The sequence below is a fragment of the Chionomys nivalis genome, chromosome 23, assembly GCF_950005125.1.
Source record: "Chionomys nivalis chromosome 23, mChiNiv1.1, whole genome shotgun sequence".
Taxonomy (NCBI): Eukaryota; Metazoa; Chordata; class Mammalia; order Rodentia; family Cricetidae; genus Chionomys; species Chionomys nivalis.
Genome location: NC_080108.1, coordinates 35,893,778 through 35,918,742, shown reverse-complemented (window position 1 = coordinate 35,918,742; position 24,965 = coordinate 35,893,778). Strand labels below are relative to the sequence as shown.

At 40.6% G+C, this 24,965-nt stretch overlaps 2 protein-coding genes across 3 annotated transcripts in view; both read right to left on the bottom strand.

Annotated features, from left to right (window-relative positions):
• Window positions 1–24,965, bottom strand: part of Nell1 (neural EGFL like 1) — an 841,294-nt gene that overhangs the window by 585,151 nt on the left and 231,178 nt on the right. For both annotated transcript variants that reach the window (XM_057756047.1, XM_057756048.1), the window contains exon 11: window positions 15,981–16,080. In XM_057756047.1, coding sequence (XP_057612030.1) covers window positions 15,981–16,080 — 100 coding nt within the window. The remainder of the gene's footprint in view (window positions 1–15,980; window positions 16,081–24,965) is intronic.
• On the bottom strand, window positions 11,893–12,232 carry LOC130865447 (40S ribosomal protein S21-like). The gene has a single exon (XM_057756505.1). The coding sequence runs from the start codon at window positions 12,188–12,190 to the stop codon at window positions 11,939–11,941; it is 252 nt and encodes an 83-aa protein (XP_057612488.1). The 5' UTR covers window positions 12,191–12,232; the 3' UTR covers window positions 11,893–11,938.

Genomic DNA, 24,965 nt, shown 5'->3' with positions numbered 1-24,965 from the left:
TGATTGGTGTGCTTCCTGGAGCAGTCTTGAGAATGCACGGTCAAGAATATTAGCATTTTTTTCCCCACCAGCTTTTGACTGAGAACACCAGAAATCCACGGGCAATATTTCCCGCTGGGTCTACATTCATTCCTTCATTGCCTTTTTCCAGGAAGGAGCAGAGCTGCCACCTGAGGGTCCATTGTGCCTCTCCACCCAGTGACCTCATGCCCTAAATAGACAGGCTACTGCTATGATCATTGCCTTAAAGTAATGAGCATAAACAAATTTCACAGGTGGCAGGGAAAAAAGCTACAAGAGTCAGACAGGGCCACTTTGGGTGCCACACAGGTGACTGAGACCTACAGACCCAGCAACAGCAAAGAGCCCCCAGCTTTGCCCACTGCATTCGATATCAGGCAGGCATGTGTCTTCCTAAACTGTCCTATGGTCCTTTTCCAAGGTACATCGTGGCTGCACCAACAGCCTAGGGATTTAGCTGCCTGATCAGCTGGATCCTTTATCTTCCTTAAAGACAGAGGGAATTGTTCACAGCATTTGACATAACCCAAGATTTTAAAGAAGCAAGCTACCCAAGTGTCTGGTCTAAATTCCAAGTCAGCTGAACACTGTGCATCACAATACAATGCTATACTTAACTATGAAGTCTCAGATTCAAATTCTACAAAGATAAAACATACACAATCACACACACAACCACAAATTCAACGTAAAACAAAGTCCTGTATCTTCCATCTGGAATAGTCATTGGAGCAGTAGACACACAAGAAATTGTATATCACTAAATAAAAACAAAAAACAAAACAACATACTCCCTGTCTTCAACTGAACTCTAGGCGCGCAGCCCAGTGCTTGGCTGTGATCACTGGATTTGAGGAGTGGATGGGAGATGGGATGGGATGGGGCAGGAGAAGGGGAGGAAGGAGGAACTGAAGTTGGTATGTAAAATGAAAAAATTCCAATTAAAAAAAATAACATGAAAGCCAAACTAATGATTTATACCTTGAAGACATAAGTTACAACTCAGAAAAATGTTTTTAACACTATCATATCTGTGAAATCTGGATATTCTCTGTATATTTCACAGATATGATAGTGCTAAAAACAAAGAATATCCAGTGTTGAAAATGGTATCATTTAAAGACTTGACTGTAAAAACCACAGAACAGACCATATCATCAAAAGGTCTGCCCTGTCCCTTACATTAGAGATGTCAAAACATCTGAGAATTTAAAACAATGTTATTTGTTAAGTTGGATGTTTTTATGGACATTGCATAAACACTGGCCTGAAGAAGGAGGGGACAGTTCTCCCCAGTGCTCAGTTTATGCCTCTTGGATAAGATGGCTTACCCGAGTCTGATGAGAATAAATCTTAGAAAATGTCAAAATCTCAAAGAAGGTACGAGAACAGCTTCAATTCAAACTTTCCAGGAGTGACAGCTCTGGGGACAACATCCTCGGCATACAGAGCCGGTACCCTCTGAGACAGAGATGACATGCAACTGGGAAGCCCCTCTGTGCAAGTGTATGGAGACCACAGCCATTCGTGCTTCTGTGATCAGTCACACCAGGATGGTAGAAGCCACGTGGTTGCATCAGCCTCAGAGCCAAACCCAGATATAACAACCCCAGATGAAACGGATACTTCATCTCATCAGACCTCACGTCTCTGGGTTTCTGCAGAAGATCTCAGTCCGCAAAAGCAAACAAGGGAGCCTTCTGATATGCAAGATAAAAGCTACTTTAATGTGGAACTGGGGAGATGGTTCAGTGGTTGAGAACACTGACTGTTCTCACAAAAGACCCAGGTTCAATTCCCAGCACCCATGGGAGCAGACAACTGTCTTTAAGTCCAGTTCCAGGATATCTGATGCCTTCTTATGACCTCTGATACAATGTATACAAGCAGTGAACAGACATACCTTCAGCCAAGTGCTCATACACACAAAATAAATTTCTTATTTTAATTGCTTTATGTAGATATTGAGGGGTTTCACCTTTGTTAACTTTATGTTTTGAAGAGGAGTCCCTGAAATCCACGTCTTCTCATAACTGTAATACTTCAGGCCCTACCCAGTAAACAGGAGCATAAAGGGAAAGATGAAAAACAGTGGATGATAAGGAAGCTTGTCTCTCTCAGAGCTGTGTGATATTATCGTGCTACTTCTAATGAGCTCTTAAGGAATAAACTGGAACTCGGAGTCATGGAGTCACACTCACAGTGAACGTGGTTCAGGACCACAAATGCTGAGTTCATCAGGAAAGATCATTTAAGTCATAAGGTCTTAGGAGAAGTCACAGCCCTTACCCTGGTGATGGCCTTCCACTTTACGGTTGGTGGCAAGATGTGTGACCATGACAAGCCACATAGTGAGATCCTGTTCTGTGACTCTCTGCTCTGGTTATGGAGAAGAGGAAGTAATGGAAGGCCCTTGATCAAATATAATTTCTGTTTTATTTCTAAAACATTATTAAAGAATATGGCTAACATCTGTGATGCAGAGAAGATAAAAAGGAGCTAAACATGAGGTAGCCTGAGCCAAAACATTAGACCACTGGATTGCACTCCTTGGTTCAAAATATCACATTTTGGTCAGAGAGCATCTAGCTAAATGGGTCATTGACAAGGTGATGCTGGGACTAGGCACAGACTCTAAATAGTAGCTTCTTAACATGAAGACAAGTTCATGGGAGTTTACAGAACACTCCCGAGAGCAGGGAAAGCTTAAAATCTCCACAGAGGAAAAGAACAGAGGACAGAAGGAAATGTCAATGCCATTTCAGTACAGCCTGCATGAAGGTCAGCTTCATGGCAGCCACCACAGCTACCCAGACGAAGAGAACGGAGAACAGAAGGAAAAGTCAATGCCATTTCAGTACAGCCTACATGAAGGTCAGCTTAATGGCAGCCAGGAGCTGGCAAAGAAGCCTGAAGTACTATGGAAAACATGCTTGAAGCATGGACAGAAGCAGGGGAACAAGACAAGCTATCCTTTGCTGGGTAATTCAGGAAAGTGGCAGATGTAGGAAGGCCCATAGCTATCGCTCTGTAACACGGGCAGGAATTCTGGAAATGAAAAGTATGGTATCTTGGCCGAGCCAGCGACCTCCACTGGAACAGCTACTAGGAAGCAACCTCTGAGGGTGCAGGCCTGAACCAGCGTCTTCCATGGGGGCAAGCCCAAGTCAGCAACCTCCACCAGAATAGGTACGTGAGAACTACTGCCAAGGGAGCGGGCCTGAGCCAGGGACCTCTGCAGGATTGGACTCAAGCCAGGGCCCTCCAAGGAAGCAGACCTGAACCATGGACCTCCATGGGAGAAGCCCCAAGCCAGTGACTTCCATGGGGGTAGGCCTGAGCTAGGGACCTCCAAAGGAACACGCCCAAGCCAAGGGCATCCGCAGGAACAGGCCCAAGCCAGCGACCTCGGCAGGGGCAGACCAAAGCAAGTGACCTATGTGGGAGCAGGCCAGAATGACCACGAGGATTGCAGAATGACTTCTGAGACTGCCAAACAACCTCTGGGAACACCGAGTGACCTCCAGAGTGACTGAAATCATGGCCCTGACAGAGCTCAAGGAACAACTATCTGAGCCTTGGATCCAATGGCACCTGGAAGAGTGATCACCAAAGACACAGCCCAACTATGCCAATCAGAGGAAAAGATGGGTAGACAAGATAAGAACACACTCAACAGTACCAAGAGCAACACCACACCAACAATAACTAGTGGCTCTACAACAAGAAGACCGGAACAACCCAATATAGATAAAGTAGAAGAAAATAACCTAAAAAACTATTTTAGGAGAACGTTTGAGGCCTTTAAAAAGGAAATGAAAAATTCCCTCCAAGAAATGGAAGAAAAGACAAACAAAAAAATTGAAAGAAACCAACAAATTCCTTTGAGGAAACCTAGAAAAGCAATCAAACAGATGAAAGAAATGATTCAAAACTTGAAAACCAAAATAGAGACAATAAAGAAAACACAAACTGAGGGAATTCTGGAAATAAAAAATATGAGAAAACAATCAGGAACCACAAATGCAAGCATAAACAACAGAATACAAGAGATGGGAGAGAGAATCTCAAGCACTGAAGATACAATAAAGAAATAGACTCATGGTCAAAGAAAACATTAAATTTAACAAAAGTTTAACACAAAATATCTAGGAAATATGGGACACCATGAAAAAAAAAAAACAAACCTAAGAATAATAAGGATAGAAAAAGTTCAACTCAAAAGCACAGAAAATAATTCAACAATCATAGAAAAAAACTTTCCCAACTTAAAGAAAGATATGTATATGAAGATATAAGAAGCTTACAGAAAACCAAATAGACTGAATTTTTAAAAAATTCCCCTCACCACATAGTAATAAAAACACTAAACATACAGAATAAAGAAAGAATATTAAGAGCTGCAAAGGAAAAGGGGCAAGTAACATATAAAAACAGACTTATCAGAATTACACCTGACTTCTCAATGGAAAAAATGAAAGCCAGAAGGTCCTAGTCAAGCATTGTGCAGACATTAATAGATCACAGATGCCAGCCCAGACTACTCTACCCAGCAAAGCTTTCAATCACCATACACAGACAAAACAAGATATTCCATGACAGAACCAGATTTAATCAATACCTAGCCATAAACTGAATCCTACACAAAGTACTAGAAGGAAAATTCCAACCCAAGGAAGTTGGCTACATCCACAAAAACACAGATAATAGATGATCTCACAGCAGCAAATCCCAAAGAAGAGAAACACATACACAATAACATCACCAAATTAAAAAATAAAATAACAGGAATTAAAAATCACTGGTCATTAATTTTGCTTAATATAAATGGACTCAACTCACCTAGGAAAAGATACAGGCTAACAGATTGGATACAAAAACAGAATCCATCTTTCTGCTACATACAAGAAACACATCTCAATCTCAAAGACAGACATTGCTTCAGAGTAAAGGATTGAGAAAATATTTTCCAATCAAAATGACCTAAGAAACAAGCTGGTATAGCTATCCTAATATCTAACAAAATAGACTCCAAACTAAAATCAATCAAAAGAGATAAAGAAGGATATTTCATATTTGTCACAGGAAAAATCCATCAAGAAAAAACTTCAATACTGAAGACCTATATACAAAATACAAGGGCACCCTCATATGTAAAAGAAACACTACTAAAACTTAAATCACACATTAAACTCCATACACTAATAGTGGGAGACTTTAACACCCCATTCTCGCTACTGGATAGGGTTACCAGTCCAGAAACTTAACAGAAAAATAAGAAAACTAACAGATGACTCAAAGGAACTTAACAGATATCTATAGAACATTCCACGCAAACATAAAAGAATATACCTTCTCAGCACCTTATGGAACCATCTCAAAGATTAACCACGTACTAGGTAACAAAGCAAATACCAACAGATAAAAAATAATGGATTAACCTCATGTATCTTATCAGATCATCATGGCTTAAAATTAGAATTCAAGAGCAACACTAATTTCAAAAACGCCAGAAACACATGGAAATTAAACAAGGTTTACACGAATCACCAATGGGTCAAGAAAAAAAATAGAGGAAGAAATTAAAGACTTCCTAAAATGTAATGAAAATGACCACACAACATACCCAAATATATGGGACACAATGAAAGCAGTGTTAAGAGGAAAGTTCATTCCACTAAATGCCTACATAAAGAAGCTATAAAAATCTTATGCTAGTGAGTTAAAAGAGCACCTGAAAATTTGAACACATAAAAACTCTAGAACAAAAAGAAACAAACTCACACAGGAGAACTAGATGGCAGGAAATAATCAAATTGAAAGGTAAAATCAACAAAATAAAAATAATACATAGGATCAAAGAGACAAAGAGTTGGTTCTTCAAAAAAAAAATCAACAAAATAGGCAAACCTTTATCCAAACTAACCAAAAGGAAGAGAGAATACCCAAATTAACAAAATCAGAAATGAAAAATAGGACATAAAAACAGACATTGATGAAATCCAGAGAATCATGAGGTCATAATTTGAAAACATGCACTCCACAAAATTGGAAAACTTAAAGGAAATGGACAATTTTCTGGATAAATATCATTTACCAAAATTAAATCAAGATGACATAAGCAAATTAAATAGACCTATAGCTGCTAAAGAAATATAAACCATCATCTAAAGTCTCCTAACCAAAAAAAATTCCAGGGCCAGATGGTTTCAGCTCATAATGTTACAACATTTTCAAAGAAGAGCTAATACCAATATTCCTCAAATTTTTCCACACAAGAGAAACAGAAGGAATATTGCCAAACTCTTTTTTACAAGACTACAATTACGCTGATATTCAAACCACACAAAGATATTACTAAGAAAGAGAATTACAGACCAATCTCACTTATGAACATTGATGCAAAAATACTCAGTGAAATACTGGCAAACCAAATCCAAGAATACAGAAATATCATCCACCATGACCAAGTAGGCTTTATCCCAGAGATGCAGGAATAGTTCAACATACAAAAAAAAATCTGTCTATTTAATCCATCATATAAACAAATTAATAAAAAACACATGTTCATCTCATTAGATGCTGCAAAAGCCTTTGACAAAATACAACATCCCTTCATGATAAAGGTCTTGGAGAGAGCACGGATACAAGGAACATATCTAACCAGAATAAAAGCAATATACAGCAAGTCAACAGCCAACATCAAACTAAATGGAGAGAAACTCAAAGTGACACACTGAAATCAGGAACAAGACAAGATTGTCCACTCTCTCCATATCTATTCAATACAGCACTTGAGGTCCTAGCTAGAGCAATAAGACAATAAAAGGAGATCAAGGGGATACAAATCAGAAAAGAAGAAGTAAAACTCTCACTATTTGCTGATGATACTTAAGTGACCTCAAAAATTCTTTCAAGGAACTTCAACAACTCATAAACACCTTTAGTAATGTAGCAGGATACAATATTAACGTAAAAAAACATCAGTATCCCCTCTTTAAACAGATGATAAATGGGTTGAGAAAGAAATCAGAGAAACATTACCCTGCACTATAGCCACAAATAACAAAATATCTTGGAGTAACTCTAACCAAACAGGTAGAAGACCTGTATGACAAGAACTTTAAGTCTTTGAAAAGAGAAATTGAAAAAGTCACCAGAAAATGGAAAGATCTTTCATGTTCTTGGGTAGGTAGAATTAACATAGTAAAAATGGCAATCTTACCAAAAGTAACCTACAAAATCAGTGCAATGCCCATCAACATCCCAGCAAAATTATTAACAGACCTCAAAAGAATGATATTCAACTTCATATGGAAAAGCAAAAAAAAAAAATTAGAATAACCAAAACTATTCTGTACAATAAAGGAATTTCTGGAGGCATCACAATCTCTGACTTCAAATTCTAATACAGAGCAACAGTACTGAAAACAACCTGGTACTGGCATAAAAACGGAAAGGAGGACCAATGGAACCAAATTGAAGACCTGGATATTAATCCACACACCTTCAAACACCTGATTTTTTACAAAGAAGCAAAAAATATCAAATGGAAAAAAGAAATCATATTAAACAAAAGATGCTGGCATTACTGGATATCAGCATGTAGAAGAATGAAAATAGACACATATCTATCACCATGCACAAAACTAAGGTTCAAATGGATCAAAGACCTCAAGGTAAAACCAGCCACACTGAACCTCATAGAAGAGAAAGTGGGAAGTACACTTGAATGCATTGGCATGAGAAAGTGGGAAGTACACTTGAATGCATTGGCACAGGAGACCACTTCCTAACTATAAACCGAGTAGCACAGATACTGAGAGAAGCAATTAATAAATGGAACCTCCTGAAACTGAGAAGCTTCTGCAAAGCAAAGGACATGGTCAACAAGACAAAATGACAGCCTACAGAATGGGAAAAGATCTTCACCAACCCCACATCAGACAGAGGTCTCATCTCCAATATATATAAAGAACTAAAGAAATTGGTCATCAAAAGAACAAATAATCCAATAAAAAAAATGGGGTATGGACCTAAACAGAGAACTCTCTACAGAGGAATCTAAAATGACTAAAAGACACTTAAGGAAATGCTCAACATCCTTAGTCATCAGAGAAATGTAAATCAAAACAACTCTGAGATTCCATCTTACACCTGTAAGAATGGCCAAGATCAAAAACACTGATGACAACTTATGCTGGATAAACACAACTTATGTGGGGTAAAGTGAACACTCCTGTATTGTTATTGGGCGTGCAAACTGCTACAGCCCCTTTGGATGTCAGTGTGGTGATTTCTCAGAAAATTAGGAAACAACTTCCTGAAGATCTAGCAATACCACTTTTGGGTATATACCCAAAAGCTGCTCAGGCATACCACAAGGACATGAGCTCAACTATGTTCATAGCAGCATTGTTTGTCATGGAAAGATCCTGGAAACAATCTAAATGTCCATCTACTGAAGAATGGATAAAGAAGATGTGGTACATTTATACAATGGAGTACTACACAGTAGAAAAAAATAGTGACATCTTGAAATTTTGGGGCAAATGGGTGGAGCTAGAAAACATCATTTTGAATGGGGTAACCCAGACCCAGAAAGACAATTATCACATGTACTCACTCATAAGTGGTTTATAAACATAAAGCAAAGAAAAAACAACCTACAATTCACAATCCCAGAGAACCTAGACAACAATGAGGACCCTAAGAGAGACATACATGAATCTAATCTACATGGGAAGTAGAAAAAGACAAGATCTCCTGAGTAAATTAGGAGCATGGAGATCATGGGAGAGGATAGAAGGGGAGGAGTAAGGATGGAGAGCGGAGAAAAATATTTAACTCAAAATACAATTTAGAAAAAGGAAAATTACAGTACCTGTTAAAGGATTAAGTAGTCTACCTACCACTTCTGCATGAATTAAAGTAAGATGCCTTCCTCTGGATGGTTCCTGAGTCAGGTGACTGACATCAGGCCTTCAGTCAAGCCAGACATTGACCAGACTTCACTGAATGAACCTTTACTGCCAAACAGCTATGATTTTTAACTGGATTAGCTTTTAAAGATTCGGAATATATTCATTCAGGTGCAAGACATAACCAGGAATAGGTTTTGTCCCATATACATAACACACATCCAATCCCATATGGATCTGCCAGGTCCTCTAGCACAAGGTAATGCAGAAATTGATTGATTATTGATTGGAAGTGTGTTGCAGACCTCAGAATTTCATGAACAACATCATGTCAATAGCAAAGGTTTAAAGAAAGTGTTTCCTATTACATGGTAACAAGCTAAGGAGATTATAAAGAGATGTCCTACTTGCTCTTTCTATAACCAAACACCATTGCCTGCAGAGAGTAACCCAAAGGGTACTCAAAGGAATGAGATATGGCAGATGGATGTGTTCCACTTTACAGAATGTGGAGAATTAAAATATGTACACCACACCATAGAAACATATTCAGGTTTTCAATGGGCAACTGTATTGAGCTCAGAAAAATCTGATTCAATAATCACACATTTATTAGAAGTTATGGCCATCATGGGTATTCCTGCACAAATAAAGACAGACAATGATCCAGCATATGTATTGAAGAAAATGAAACGTGTTTTTTTGCTTATTATAATATAAATATTATTTAAATATAGTGGTTATACCAAATAACCTACAGGTCAGGCAGTTATAGAAAGGTCAAATCAAACTATAAAGGATATGCTAAACAAACAGAAAGGGAAAGAAAATACACCCAGAAACAGATTGCATAATGCTTTATTAACCTTGAATTTTCTTAATGCTAATGAGAAAGGAACAACAGCAGCAAAGAGACATTGGATAATGGAAAAAAATTTTCGAATTGAATCAACCAGTGTATTCCAAGGATGTGTTGACCTCACAATGGAAACCAGGAGATGTGCTACATTGGGGAAGGGGTTTTGCTCTTGTTTCCACAGGAGAAAAAAACTATGAATACCATCAAAATTAATAAAGATTCACTTTGAAAAAGAGAAACCTCTTGAGAAAGAGAAATGACAGCTCATCCACAATGATGACAACCAAACAGGTGGTAAGGTAAGCATATGGGCTTGGTGCAGGGTTCTGCTCTTATCTTTACAGGAAAATACACATCTTCAAAAACTCAAGAGACCCTGGATGTTTGGATGCTGACAGAAGGAAAAATAACTATCCAATAAAGATCATCAAGAAAAAGGAATATGACTTATGAGGACAGACAGGTATTTAAGACATATACATTGATATATATATATATATATATATATATATATATATATATAGAGAGAGAGAGAGAGAGAGAGAGAGAGAGAGAGAGAGGTGGGAGGGAGAGAGAGACAGAGCTGACTTTGGAGTTGGACAATGGCTCTGTCCTTCCCTAAATCCAAGCCTGTTGTTAAAGGGAACATTCAGAGTTTCTGTCTCATGTCAGGAGCCATCTGGTATGGGACAGAAGGAAGACTTTAGGAAAAAATTTCACTTTCTCCATGTTTATTTTGTCTATATTTTACTCTTCATTGAATGTATATTTATATGAATAATGTTTAAGTTTCCACAATGAACAATGGAGTTTCCTACAGATCATTTTCCTGCAGTAATCTTTGAAGTTTCCAGGAAGAAGATGGGGCCCCACAGCAACAACTCCACCTAGTTGAGATGACATCATGATGCTAATAGTCCTACTACAAGACTAGTTTTGAGGTATCAGCTGCTGAAGTGGTGCACTTTCTCATGACATTCTGGCCAGAACTTCAAATAAGAACTTTGGAAATAACCCTATCAACTGCTGGGAAATCTGCAACCATACTAGACAATAATCTTGAAACTTAACCATCACTTTACTTTTACAGGATCCCATATAAAGAACATCACCCCATGACAACTGAAAGGAATTCTAGAAAATGATGTCTGCTCTCCCAACAAAGTTTATCCTCAGGGTTGGGAACACTATTTAGGGGTTGTTGTTTATTACTTGTAGAAGGTAGGGTTGGGGTGGAAACTACGATGGCTTAAAAGAAGGGGGGATCAAATTGGATAATAGATAATTTAGTGTGAACTTATTCACACTAGTAATAATAGTAAGTAATAGAGTGAATACTTGTGAGCTATTTTTTATGAATAATTTACATTGGTACAGTTTTGTATATTGATACAAGTTCAAATTATATTTGTTATTTCTGTTTACAATGTTTTTACACCTATGCAAAGTTATTCTGTTAAATTACATACATGCATGCTTCTACCTCTGTTTAGGACATTTTGTATATTGATACAACTTTTAGGATATATTTTCGTATTGCATTATATATTATTCCTACCTCTGATCAAGATACTTAGACATTGTATAAATTTTGAGGTCATTGTACTCATTTGCTGCACATTTGTTTGCAGATTATTTAATATTCTGACATGAAGTCTTAGTCTTTAAGTTATACAGGTATTAAATATTATAGGTCAGTAGTTGTTCATGTTTGTTAACATATAGATTAATTAGGTTCTTTAGATACATAGAGATTGGATTCTGCCTAGATAGGTAATCTTCAACCACTTCTAGGATCTGTAGAACATGGCATTTAAATAACTTAGGGTTCTGCTGACATGAGACATGATTGCTCCTGACAATACCAATCAATTCCCGAGAGAATATTGAGCACTGAAGACACTTCACTCAGAGTTTGTTTTATTCTTGGCACAATTGGCCTTTGGGAAAGGAACTGTCCGTACCTCAATCACTGACAAATTACATGATATCCTAACTGGATAAGCAGGGACACAAGGAAAAAGATGGCCAAAACTTGCCAAGACAGAATAAGACCGTTCTGAATTTTTTTTTTTTTTTTTTTTTTTTTACTTTTTCTCACTTTTATTTATGACAGATTTCCCCCGATCTCTTCTGGTCAAAAATTCTTGGAGACAATTCCATCAGCTTTAGCCAATCGGAGAATAGAATCATCTGACTCGCCCATCCTGCGAATGGCGCCACAGATAGCGTAGGTTTTAAACTGGCCATTAAACCGACCTGTGACCCTGTCAACCTCGGCCACGTTTATCTGGATGGACGCATGGTCCTTGGCACCAATGATGCGGTTGCTCGCAGAGCATTTCCGCGGCACGTACAGGTCCACGAACTCGCCAGCGTCGTTCTGCATGTCGAGGTCCTGCCTGCTCGCTAGGCCGCGGGAGCGCAGAAAGGAGGTTCTGAAATTTTTTCTGTCTCTGAAAATGGTCTGTCAGTTATGCTAGGTCTTAGCCAAAGTTGGTTGCTTCAACATTGCAAATGAGACTCTGGATGATTACTCAGGTAGCCAACTATCTGTGCCATATACTGCTCACTTTGGAAGCTGCTTGATTGCATTTACTGTCTACTCAAGTAATATTATCTCCCTTCTCAGGCCTTTGATGGGGTTGAAGATTAGATAGTCATAGTTACCATTGTCTTATGGTTTAACTAAGCCTATTTCTGATGCAAGACTTAGACCTTTTGGAATTGAATGTCTATTAAAACATTTATCATGTGTTCCTTGCTTGATATCATTTATGTTGGTTGTAAATTTATACTTGATATCTGTTCCTATTGTATATAGTTTTGTATTGGGTTTGGATTGTTCTTATTTAGACAAAAGGGGGAGGTGATGGGGAATCTCTGCCAACCAATTATCTTTAAGAGGTGAGACCAATTTAGGGTGTGGTTTCTAGGACCTGGAGAAAAATGGTGCTCGGCCCAGGTGCTCTCTCTCTCTCTCTCTCTCTCTCTGTGGTTCCCTCACAGCATAGCTGAGCTTGGACTTCTCGTTTCTGTTTCATGAATTTTTCCCTTATAATAAATAAAAATATAATTGTTTTATCTTTTAGCTAGCATGGTTATTTCCTGTAGCTAACGTCTACACCAACTAATTCTGAGTGAAAAGTTCACAGAGGAAGCAATACTTGAGCTGACATTTGAAGATAGCAGAGTCAATTTGGTAAAGAAGGGGATTCCAGAAAGAGGAAATGTAATAATTTCTGCCCCAGGAATTAATTAGCAGTCAAGTGTCACATGTTTGAGTCTTTCTTCTTTAAAAGGAACTTTGTATATGAAGCTGTTATTAGAAGTAAGAATTTGCCATGAGCCATTCTCTGTAGTAAGGAGAGCTACGTCCCACCACCAGGATAGCTTAACCCCCAAAATAATTACACAGAAACTGTATTCATTTAAACACTGCCTGGCCCATTATATCTCACTTCTTCTTGGATAACTCTTACATCCTGCTTTAACCACTATCTAGTAATCTGTGTATCACCATGGGGTCGTGGCTTACCGGGAAGATTCTAACCTATGTCCATCTCAGGCTGGAGAATCATGGCGTCTGCCACATTGCCTTCTTCCCAGCATTCTGTTCTGTCTACTCCGCCCACCTAAGGGCTGCCCTATCAAAAGGCCAAGGTAGTCTCTTTATTCAACCAATGAAAGCAACACACAAACAGAAGATCCTCCTTCACCATTAAACAGGAATCCCAACTAGCAGGCCCCCTAACGTTACAATTATCTATGAATAAGGAAATTGGCACATTAAATTCTGAGACATGAAATATAAATAAAATGTCAAGAGATGGGCTGGAGAGGCTTAACAGTTAGGAGTACTGGCTACTCCTGCAGAGGATCCTTGCTGAGTTCCCAGCACACTTACATGCACACACAGCACACATATATGCCAGCCTTATACCCATAAAATAAAACAAAATGTGTGAATCTAAACAATGGATTTTTTAAAATTAAAATTTTTTAAGTTAAGGAAAGTAAAGATAAAGAGGGTTTAATTTGTCATACTTCCAAGAAACTCCCTCCCTGTATCTTTTCTGAACAGGAACTTTATTTAGTTCCCATAGAAGATGCAGAATTCGGAACACAAAAGGAACTCTAACCTACACGAGCATTTCCAAGGAAAATTCTCACCCTCTCCTTCCAGATATTTAACGGAGAAGAGAGCATGCATGGAGACAAAAAGGAAAGCCCTCAGCTCCACACTAAGCCCTCACTAAGGTGGACTCTATGAAGTCTGCCCCCACCTCTTGTTCCTCTGCAGCTGAACCAGAATTGGCAAAAGTTACCACAGTGCTTCCCCTGGGAGCCATGTGCGCCTGTGGGACACACCCTGCCAGTATCCTCGCTGATAAAGAGTGTGGGCCCCAGACAAGCTCAAACCGAGGCAGGACCACCTATTGTAAACTAGGTCAGAACAGTGAAATTCCTCTTGAGTTTCTGTGCCCTGATCAATGTTCTGCTCTAAAGAAACCATTAATCAGAAAGAATCTGCAGAAGCCCCCCTGGCACCTCAACAAATAGCCAGTGATGGGTTTTGCATTAAATTGTAAGGCCTACCTAACAACCTTATTGGTTCCCAATAAATGTATCTCTCTGAAAATTCAACTCAATATTTTGGCATTTCTAAGATCTCCCAGCTGCAAATAAGCCATTTGCTCTTCCCTCGGAAAGGAGATCCACCCAGGAGGATGCTCAGGAGACTCCAAAAGTTAAAAAAAATTTCCCAAAGCTCAAACACTTAACAGACATAGGAGGCTCAGAAAGAATGAGCCCCTCACCTATGATCCCAGGCCCAACTCCTCACCCATGCTCCCATGAACGGCCCCCAGCCATGTTTCTATGACTCACTCTAATAAACTCGTTGGTTCATAAAGATAGACTTGGGTGGAATTATTTATTTGGTGTGTCTCCAGTGCCCTATCTGGAGTAGACAGAGGTTTGTTCTCATCTCCCGGAGAAAAGTCATGGACAGCAGAGGCAGAGAAGCCGGGGTACAAGGTCACCATTATCTGTCCCTGATTCTACAGCCATTCTTAGAGAGCAATGAGATTTTACAGAGCTGAACCAACCACCGAGAGCAATCACAACTTTAGATGAAAACGCATCAAAACAAAGGGCGTTTTCCACACATATCAGAAGGTGCTGAGTACGGAGCTGGCCAATCAGGACCCGCTACCAGGCATGCCTATAAATAGTTCTGGACTCCGCTGTGCCGGCTCATATACCTACACTCCTACTTCCTTTTGGCCTCGGGAGCAGCATTAAGAAAATAGAACAGAAAACTGCTCTGTGAAAGCTAAAATATTTACTTTGTAACTCTTTAGAGAAAGAAAGAAACAATGATGCTAATGCTTTCTAGAAAAAACGGAGGATGAGGAGGGCGGGAGAGAAAAGGGGTTAAACTGTTAGACTCTGGATCCTCCTTTACTCAGAAAGCACAAAAATCCTGTTAGGGAGGTTCTACCCCAGTGGCTATTGGAGAATGGGAGGAGCTTGGAATAGGCACAGTTATGATACAGTAGCTATGTATTACTGGATCAGTGGGTTAAGATTTTGAATGCATTCTAAGCTCTCCTAACCCACCTAATTCTCCCTGGGGGAGAACTTCGGGAAAGCATCCATTTATAAGCTAACAACTGAATGCATAAGAATAAATTTGGTAAAGAAAGAGGGTCCGGAAAAACAATTCCTGCCTGAGAATTAACCAGCAAGCATGCTCATTTGACGTGAGTCATTCCGAGAGAGCACTGGCCCATAGACAAGGCAGGCAGAGAGGAGCACTGCTCAGCCCCACTCCGGGAGAAAATGTAATAATGATAGTAATGGTTGTTATTCCAGGCGCTATCATTTCCTTCAATACAGAAGCCACCGCTTATTGGATGTCTGTCCCACGCTGGGCCGTCTGCTCGCGCTCACGCGTTATCCCATTTAATCTTCCCAGCAGTCTTATGAGGTGGATACTATTATTATCCTCATTTTGCAATTGCGGAGCTCATCTCAGAGAAAGGTAGATGGGCTCCGCAAGTCTCTGAAACCAGGGAGGGATGAGCAAGGCAAGCTGCCATCTGCAGCACTGTCCATCAAACCTCCGCGCCAACCTCCAGCCCCGCCCAGAAGCCTCCAGCTAGCTCACTCACCTCGACAGACTCTACAGCACTGATTCTCCGGAAGAATGTGATCCTTTTTGGAGCAGTTCAAAGGAGGGCAAGCTTCTGTCATCTTTACCAAGACTCCATCCTAGAAGCCAAATTACCAGGGAAGAGTTAGTTTCGGTGCAGAGCCAATCACAGGAGCTTCTAATGGTTTTCCTTACTAGATTGCAAAGGTGACCAACGGGTACCTAGAGCCTTCTCGGGAATTCCACTGAGAAAGACAATCCCACAAGTCAAATTGATGAGTCCAGGGAGAGAAAGCAGGCTTCCTTTCTATATCAAAACAGTCCGGGTTTCCACAAGTTCCAGTCACTTTTTTTAAAGTCTCTTTTTCAATGCAAAGGGATGCCCATGGGACGTGCTGATAATTTGCAACACCTGACAGCGAAGTGTGGCGGCCTCCTGTGTCAGGGCCTGAGTTCTGTGCTGTAAAATGCAATAGCTCTCTTTGTACACCCCATGTTGTGTACAACAGGCTCCTGGGAAGCACTTCCCACATTCCACGGGCCACAGCCTTGTCACCAGACATCAACAGGGCTTCTTCCTCGTTCTCAGCAAACTTACAGTTCAGATGGAATGAGACATAAAATCCCTAAGCTAGGAGTTTTAATACACTGCAGAAATTCCTTTTAAAATGTGCTCTAATAAATTCAATTTAATATGCTACACAGTGTCATCAGCTCTGACCAATCAGGGAGAAATAATGAAGGGGCCACATTGCAGGGAACTTGAGTGAGTAAGAAAGAGATTTTACAGGTCAAGATTGTAGACAAGGTACGTGGGCATGAAAGAACATCACACAGATAAAAAAAATAGATGATAAATATTCAGCCACTGTACACTGATGACCTCGCTGATCTAAGGTCCTTCCTGCTGATGTGAGTGGTGTCTGCATTTAGTTTTATGCTGAATTTTTAAAATTAGCCTATTGACTGCTTTCTTTTAAAAGGTTGGAGACACTTTATTTAAAGCATTTAGTTCTTCTCTCCCATTCTTTGCAAGGGTGTTTAGGACAGTCAAGAAGAGGAGCCTTGCTTTAGTCAAATTCAATCCCAAACAGAGGTTGGTCAGGGGACAAGACCAAGCTACACAGCCAGGAGAGACAGGTGCCGTGCTTTATGTTTCTAAGAGACTTGCCAATCCCTTAACCTCCCCCCACCTAGTTCTCCATTTGACAGAATGGACATTCACTCCTAGAGATGTGCACAGATAAAGCATTAAATGCCAGATATAAATAGGAAACAGACTCTTGTGTGAGCGCCATCATGTTGGTAGCACAAAGTAAGCCACAGGCATCAGCTACGTGTCTCACGGTAAGTTATCTTCAGCATGGCTTCCTCTTCTTTCTGGAAGTTTCCGACATAGCCGGCCTCACCCTAGCATTCTGTCTCCTGTCTTTTTTCTCCGGTGCTCTTTCCAAACGCTTACTTTTCCCAAGATTCCATGGGGGACCGACCCTAAGATTCAACGCTTGATCCTGCTTGTTCAGTCCTCTGCTCCCACCAGTCTACTCTTATTCCTCAGGTCAGATGACAGAGGTACGTATCTAGCCTCAACAGCAAATGATAGGTCTAAAACAGTTGTCGACATTGGAGTCAAACAGTTAACACAAGGCAACAGCCGCTAAGCGCCTTCCTGTCAGGAACTGCACTGACCGTAAAGGGAAATAAACAACTCACTATCAACTCCAAGCCTATCATCCCTCTAATATACTGGTTCTGCGACATTGCCTCAGTGTCGATAAGAACTGCTAAATATTTTTTATCCAAACTATGCTCCCATATCCAAGTTCTGGATGCTTTCCTAACATCCTAACATTGGCTCATTTCTGACAGAGGGTACATGGATCATTGCATCCATTCAGAAAGCTGGAAGCTACTTTCAAGTTCTACAACCCCATGACAAGAGCCAAAGCCCATGGCTGGATAGTATACGATGCCTATACATATGAAATGAACACTCTCTGAGTTATAATTTATGTTCAGGCTATATGTGACCTCTCATCTGAATTCTCCCTTGCTTGGGTTCTTCCCACCCAACCATCTATTTCATCCAGTCTGATGGGTCCTGCTGGGAGCACTCCCTAAACAGGTCACTCATGCTGAAAGCCTTAGTGCACAGTCAGCTTCTAGGATGACTCAGATTAAGACTATTAATGAGTTTCACTATTCCACTAAAGCTGTTACCAAAATACTAACTGCAAAAAAACTCATCGCTGGGTACTCAGATTCTGGATGATTACTTCCTTGCATTTTTCCCTCTAAGTCCAAAATTTTGCAGCATGTTTAACAAATATGTGTGCGTGTATATCTGTGTGTGTATACTTCATATGTATATATATTTGCTAAAAAAATACTTTAAATGCTACAGAAGACTTCTTTTTAATTATTTTTTAAATGATCTTTTCTCATTTTACGTACCTAGCCCAGTCCCCACTCTTTCCCCTCTTCCAGCTCTCCCCACTTTACCCCCACTTCTCAGAGAGGGTAAGGCTTTCCATGGGCAGTCAACAAAGTCTGACACATCACTCTGAGGCAGGACCAACGCCCTTCATCCTATATTGAGGCTGATTTTCCCCCCACTTCTCAGAGAGGGTAAGGCTTTCCATGGGCAGTCAACAAAGTCTGACACATCACTCTGAGGCAGGACCAACGCCCTTCATTCTATATTGAGGCTGAAAGATGTCCCTCCAAAAAGAACGGGCTCCAAAAAGTCAGTTCAAGCTCTCGGGATAAATCCTAGTCCCACTGTCAGTGGTCCCACACACTGCCCAAACCACACAATTGTTACTCAGATTCAGAGGGCCTAGTTTGGTTTTATGCTGGTTCCCCCCACTATCAGTCTGGAGTTGGTGAGCTCCCACTAGCTCAGGTCTGCTGTTTCAGTGGGTATCTTGTCACAGTCCTGACTACTTTCCTCTTATTATTGCTCCTTCCTTTCTTTGGTCTCTGGAAGCTTGGCCCAGCGCTTAGCCATACATCATACATCAGTGGCTGTATGAAGACTTTATGATGACAATTAAAGTAGTTATCAATCTGATTACAGGGGAAGGACAGTTCAGGCACTCTTTCCACTACTGCTTATGGTCTTAGCTGGAACCACGCTGTGAATTCCTGGGATTTTCCCTGGTACCAGGTTTCATGCTTGCCCCATAATGGCTCCCACAATCAAGATATCTCTTTCCTTGCTCTCCCTCTCTGCCCTTCCCTCATCTCAACCATCCTGTTCCCTGAGGTTCTCCTCATCTTTCCCCTCCTTCCTCCTCCCCTCTTGCCCTCTCTTCTCCCCACCTCCATACTCCTGGAAGCATGGGTTCAAATCTCACTTGATACAGAAGACTTCTTAAACATGATCATTCTGTAAAAGGAGCTTCCTCTGTCTATCTACTGATTACATCAGTCAACAATTCTTTTAAATTTTTATTATTTATTTCTTTGGAGGTATGCGTGTTCCATGACATGCATGTAGTGGTCAGAGAATAATGTGCAGAAGTCAGGTCTCTCCTTCTAGCCCAGTTGTGGGGACTGAACTCAGGTTATCAACTTGGTAGCAGCAGGTTTCTCTACCTACTGAGCCATCTTCACTGACCCAAAGCCGAGGGTTCTAATTAACCTTTAATATAGTTGATAAGTAAGACCAAATTCCAAAGTTTAAATCTGCATATTCTTAAGATAACATGAACTGAAATCATAGTTGTGTAAGTACACCTAAATCCATTGAAGCCCAGGAAAAAAACATTTTCAGCTCTATTTTGAGAACTATTGCCAATAAAATGTAATCTGTCATTTCTATTTTTGAATAGTCCTGATTGTGGCATGTTGTGACCCCTACACTGAGCTCTGTGTTAATATAAAAATGCAGCTGTTCTTCTTTTCCTATTTCCAAGTAACTACTCCATGTCAGCAGTCAAATGTAAACATTCCAAGTTCTATACAAATTGTTGGGCTCTGACTTGAATTTCTAACAACACCCAAACATCTGTAAGTTGAAAAATGCCACCTCCTCACAGAGGAAATCTTCCAGAAAAAAAAAACTGATGGTGGGGCAAATGGAAACGAGATTATTAGAAGTTATTGATCTTGGTTTAAAAATAATATGGTGGGCCGGGCAGTGGTGGCACATGCCTTTAATCCCAGCACTCGGGAGGCAGGCGGATCTCTGGGACTTCGAGGCCAGCCTGGTCTACAAGAGCTAGTTCCAGGACAGGCACCAAAGCTACAGAGAAACCCTGTCTCGAAAAACCAAAATAATAATAATAATAATAATAATAATAATAATAATGTGGGACCTCGCTGTGAGAGCCTGTCTCCTAGCAATGCCAGAAGCTACTACACCCAGGAGGTCTCACCAACATGACTGCCAAAATCGGAGCTCGACAAGGAAAACACCAATACACATGCCAAAGTGGATGGGGGAAATCCCACAAAGCCTCATGAAGACTAACAGAACTGAGAAGTGCTGAGAGCAGAAGACATCGTCTCCCTCAGGGAAGAGCACACCAACTCTATCCAATACTAAACACGTGCATACAAGTAACATTATACACATGAGCATGTTATATTTATAAATATATATGTACATACATATGTGCATGCAATAGCAATTAATAAAGAACGAGAGCGTGTATTTGAAGGAGACCAGAGAGAGGGGGTAGGGGTGAGGCAGGATTTCTCTGTAGCTTTGGAGCCTGTCTTGGAACTAGCTCTTGTTGACCAGGCTGGCCTCAGACTCATAAAGATCCACCTGCCTCTGCCTCCCAAGTGCTGGGATTAAAGGCGTGCACCAACACTGCCCTACTATAATCTCATCATTTTTATAAAAAAAATTAAGAAACAAACAGTCTAAAAACTAATATGTTAGACTGAAGGTATAGCTAGTGGTTATGAACTTTGGATGCTCTTGCAAGGACCAGAATTTGGTTGCCAGTATCCATATCAGTTGGCTCACAACTTCCTCTAACTCCAGCCCAGGAGATCAAATATCTCCAGCGTCCAAGTGCCCCTGTGCTCACATGCACAGGCACAATGATAAAGCTGGGGAAAATTTTTTTTAAAACTAATGTGTTAACTTCTGGAAAAACCTGTGAAGGAATTTGAGACAAAAGTTGTCTCTTATCCAATCCCATAAAACAGGAATGGGTGGAGAGCTGAGTAGCCTTGCATCAGAGGGAGATCCCTAACTGAACCAAAGAACAGGCATTATTTAAACCAGCATCTACCCTATTCTCTCAAGACAGTACTTGTGGAATATCTGTTTCTTAGGGAGAAGTTGGTATCTTACATACAACAGAAGCTATACAGTGCCTGAGTTTAAAGAAAAGCTGCACAGGGCAGACCAGTCCCATCAACACCCATAATCATCCTCTGTCCCTACTGACCACAGTCACTAAAAATACCTCCAAATTTTTCTGTGGCCTTTCATAGAACCTTCCTTTGTGGAAGAATCAGCGTGCCCTGCCCTGAGTCTGTATGATAGTTAACACTGATCATTGACTTGACAAGATCAAGAGTCATTTAAGAGAAAAGCTTTCACTTAGGCTGAAGAGGATGTAGGGTAAAGGGAGCACTCCTGCATTGCTGGTGGGAGTGCAAGCTGGAACAGCCCCTTTGGATGTCAGTGTGGCAATTTCTCAGAAAACTAGGAAACAACCTTCCTCAAGACCCAGCAATACCACTTTTGGGTATATATCCAAAGGATGCTCAATCATGCCACAAGGACATGTGTTCAACTATGTTCATAGCCAGAAGCTGGAAACAACTTAAATGCTCCTCGACTGAATGGATAAGGAAAATGTGGTATATTTACACAATGGAGTACTATATAGCAGAAAAAATAACAACATCTTGAAATTTGCAGGCAAATGGATGGATCTAGAAAACATAATTTTGAGTGAGGTAATCCAGACCCAGAAGGACAATTGTTATATGTACTGACTCATAAGTGGTTTTTAAACATAAATCAAAGAAAACCAGCCTACAAATCACAATCCCATAGAACCTAGACAACAATGAGGACCCTAAGAGGGACATACATGGATCTAATCTACATGGGGAAGTAGAAAAAGACAAGATCTCCTAAGTAAATTGGGAGCATGGGGACCATGGAAGAGGGATGAAGGTGAGGGGGAGAGAGGGAGGGAGGGAGGGGAGCAGAGAAAAATGTAGTGTAGAGCTCAATAAAAATCAATAAAAAAATAATAATAATAAATTTAAGCCAGAGAGAGAGAGAGAGAGAGAGAAGAGCCTCCAGGAATGTCTATAAAGAATTATCTAGGTTACATCAAGAGTGGGAAAGACCTAACCTAACTATGGGTGGCACCATCCTCTCAGTGACTGAATTAGGAAACACTTAACCACACCAGAATTCACTACTCTGCCTGCTGACTATGGGTAAAATATGTCCTCAGCTCTAGATGCCATGACTTCCCCACAATGATAAGCCCAGAGGGGACACTAAAGACCGAGCTGAAAGAACGTAAGAGCTGAAAGACGGGGGTGTGTCACAAAAAGGACATGGCTGTTGCACTCTCATCTGCTCAGTGCCCTACATAAGACCACACCCATTACTATTTTATCAGGGATGGGGAGGGGACCTACGCGAGACCAGACCTATCAATATTGCATCGGGGATGCGGAAGGGAGCCATGATCTTGGAAGATCTACTAACACCCAACAGTTGCTGGTGGAGGGATGCCCTTTTCTTCAGTTGAGTAGTCACTGATAAGCTACCCTCACTCAGAAACACCTTCCCACCCACGCTCGTGCAAGCAAGCATAATTAAACCCAGTAGCACCTACATATACCTGAGGAAGAAAGGAAGGTAGTGGGGGAATTAAAATAAGAATGGTATCAATATCAAGGCTAATAGGAAGTGAAAATAGCTAAAACTCATGGCATACATGTGTGAAATTTATAGAATAAAAAATAAGTATTTTTTTAAATCTATGAGTAAAGGAAAACCATTCTCCCTTTGATTGCTTCTGTCAGAGTATTTCACCATAACAGGAGAAGAAAAGAACACACTACCTCTCTAAAATTAAAAACTAAGAATTATTACAAATGAACATAAGCCTGAAGGGACATCACAGAAAAGCTAAAAAATAAATTACACAGCCAGACCACCAAGTCCTTATTCCAACTATTTCACTCAGCCTCCAGGTAGCTTAGTCCCTTATCCTGAGTCCTACATCTGTGTAGTGCATGCCTTGTAGAGTTATTCTGAAATTAAAATGTCGTAACATGTTTTAATTGTCTTAGACAATATTCAAACAGTAGCTAAGAATACAAGACACGTTAAATATTATAGTAAATGACTCCTTTCTCTGTGGACAAAATAACTCAAATATTTACAGAAGGTCAGCAAATCATTTTTCAAAACTGAACAAAATTTTTCCTCTGAATACACAGAATCACACATGCATGCATGGACACACATACTGTTTGTGCGAAGAGTTCTCTGGCCCAATTTCTTTCTAGGTTATTAATCCTGAACACGGAGGAAAATGACCCAATGTATACTGAATGTCTGTTTCATACCAGTAGGCTATTTAGATAAGATGTCATTTCAATCCATGCCCATTCATTCTACATGTCTCAAGCATGTCTGCTCTGATCATTTCAGATGACGACAAGGACCTGGTCACAATTGAGACTCCGGTGAGAGTCACCAAAGCTTTTGCTCAAAATGAAGAAAAGAGTACGTTTAGTGAGTGTCAGACCTGCGGCTTATACTGTGGTTCACAGCAGAGTGGGCAGGATTGCCTTTAATCATCTCGCCTTTCCCTAGGGTAGGAGAGAAAAGCAAAGGTAGAATCTAAATCAATTGTCCTCCCCATAAGGGAAACCATTTACAGAGACCATGCCATCCGGACTTGTACTCAAGGAGAGTAGCTGGGCCATATGAGGTAAGGACAACTCATGCTCACTGAAGATTTAGTGTCAAGTACTCCATTTTCTTCTCCATGTGCTCAACATTCTCCATTGGGATGCACCTATCTTGGTGATGTAAGAGGGTCATCTGTCTATGTGTTACTTTCATTGGTTAATAAAGAAACTGCCTTGGCTTTTTGATAGGACAGCAGCTTAGACAGGCAGAGTAGACAGAATAGAATGCTGGGAGAAAGAAAGCAAAGTCAGGCAGACGCCATGATTCTCCATCCCAAGACAGACACAGGTTAGGATCTTTCCCCGTAACCCACCACCCCTTGGTGATACACAGATTACTAGATATGGGTTAAAGCAAGATATGAGAGGTAGCCAAGAAGAGGCTAGATATAATGGGCCAGGCAGTGTTAAATGAATACAGTTTCCGTGTAATTATTCTGGGGCTAAGCTAGCCATGCGGGAGCCAGGCAGGACAAAAAGCAGGGCTGCTCGCCTCATCACTACATCTTGGGCTGGAGATTATGCCACTTCTCAGGCCTGGGGGCTTCTTGGCTGATGAAGAGATGAAAAAGTCCTCACTGCCATCCCATCCCCACCTTTGATGCTGGCAAAGGAGACCTACACCCAACAACTATTGACACTGAGATACGAGTCCCAGTGTCATTCAGTGGCTGTGATAATTACCTAACCAAAATTCACTTAAGGGAGAAAAAGTCTTATTTGGTTCACAGTTCCAGGTTACAATCAATAATTGCATAAAAATCAAGGCTGGAACTTGAAGTATAACACCCATAGGCAAGAGCAGAGTAAGAGACAAGGGTTCCAAGTGCCACCTGCTTACTGGCTCCTGTGCTCAGCCAGCTTTCCTCACACTTACAGTTCAGAGCCTAGCATAGGAAATGGTGCCACCCACAGTGGGCTGAGTCCATCAACAATCAAGACAATCCCCACAGACATACCCATAAGTCAACATCATCTAGACATTTCTTCAATTAAGGCTTTCTTCCAGGTGACAAGATACTACCCTGTCAGAGTAAACAAACCCTTTCTCATACCCTCCAGAGGGCAAAAGTAAAGACACCAGGTG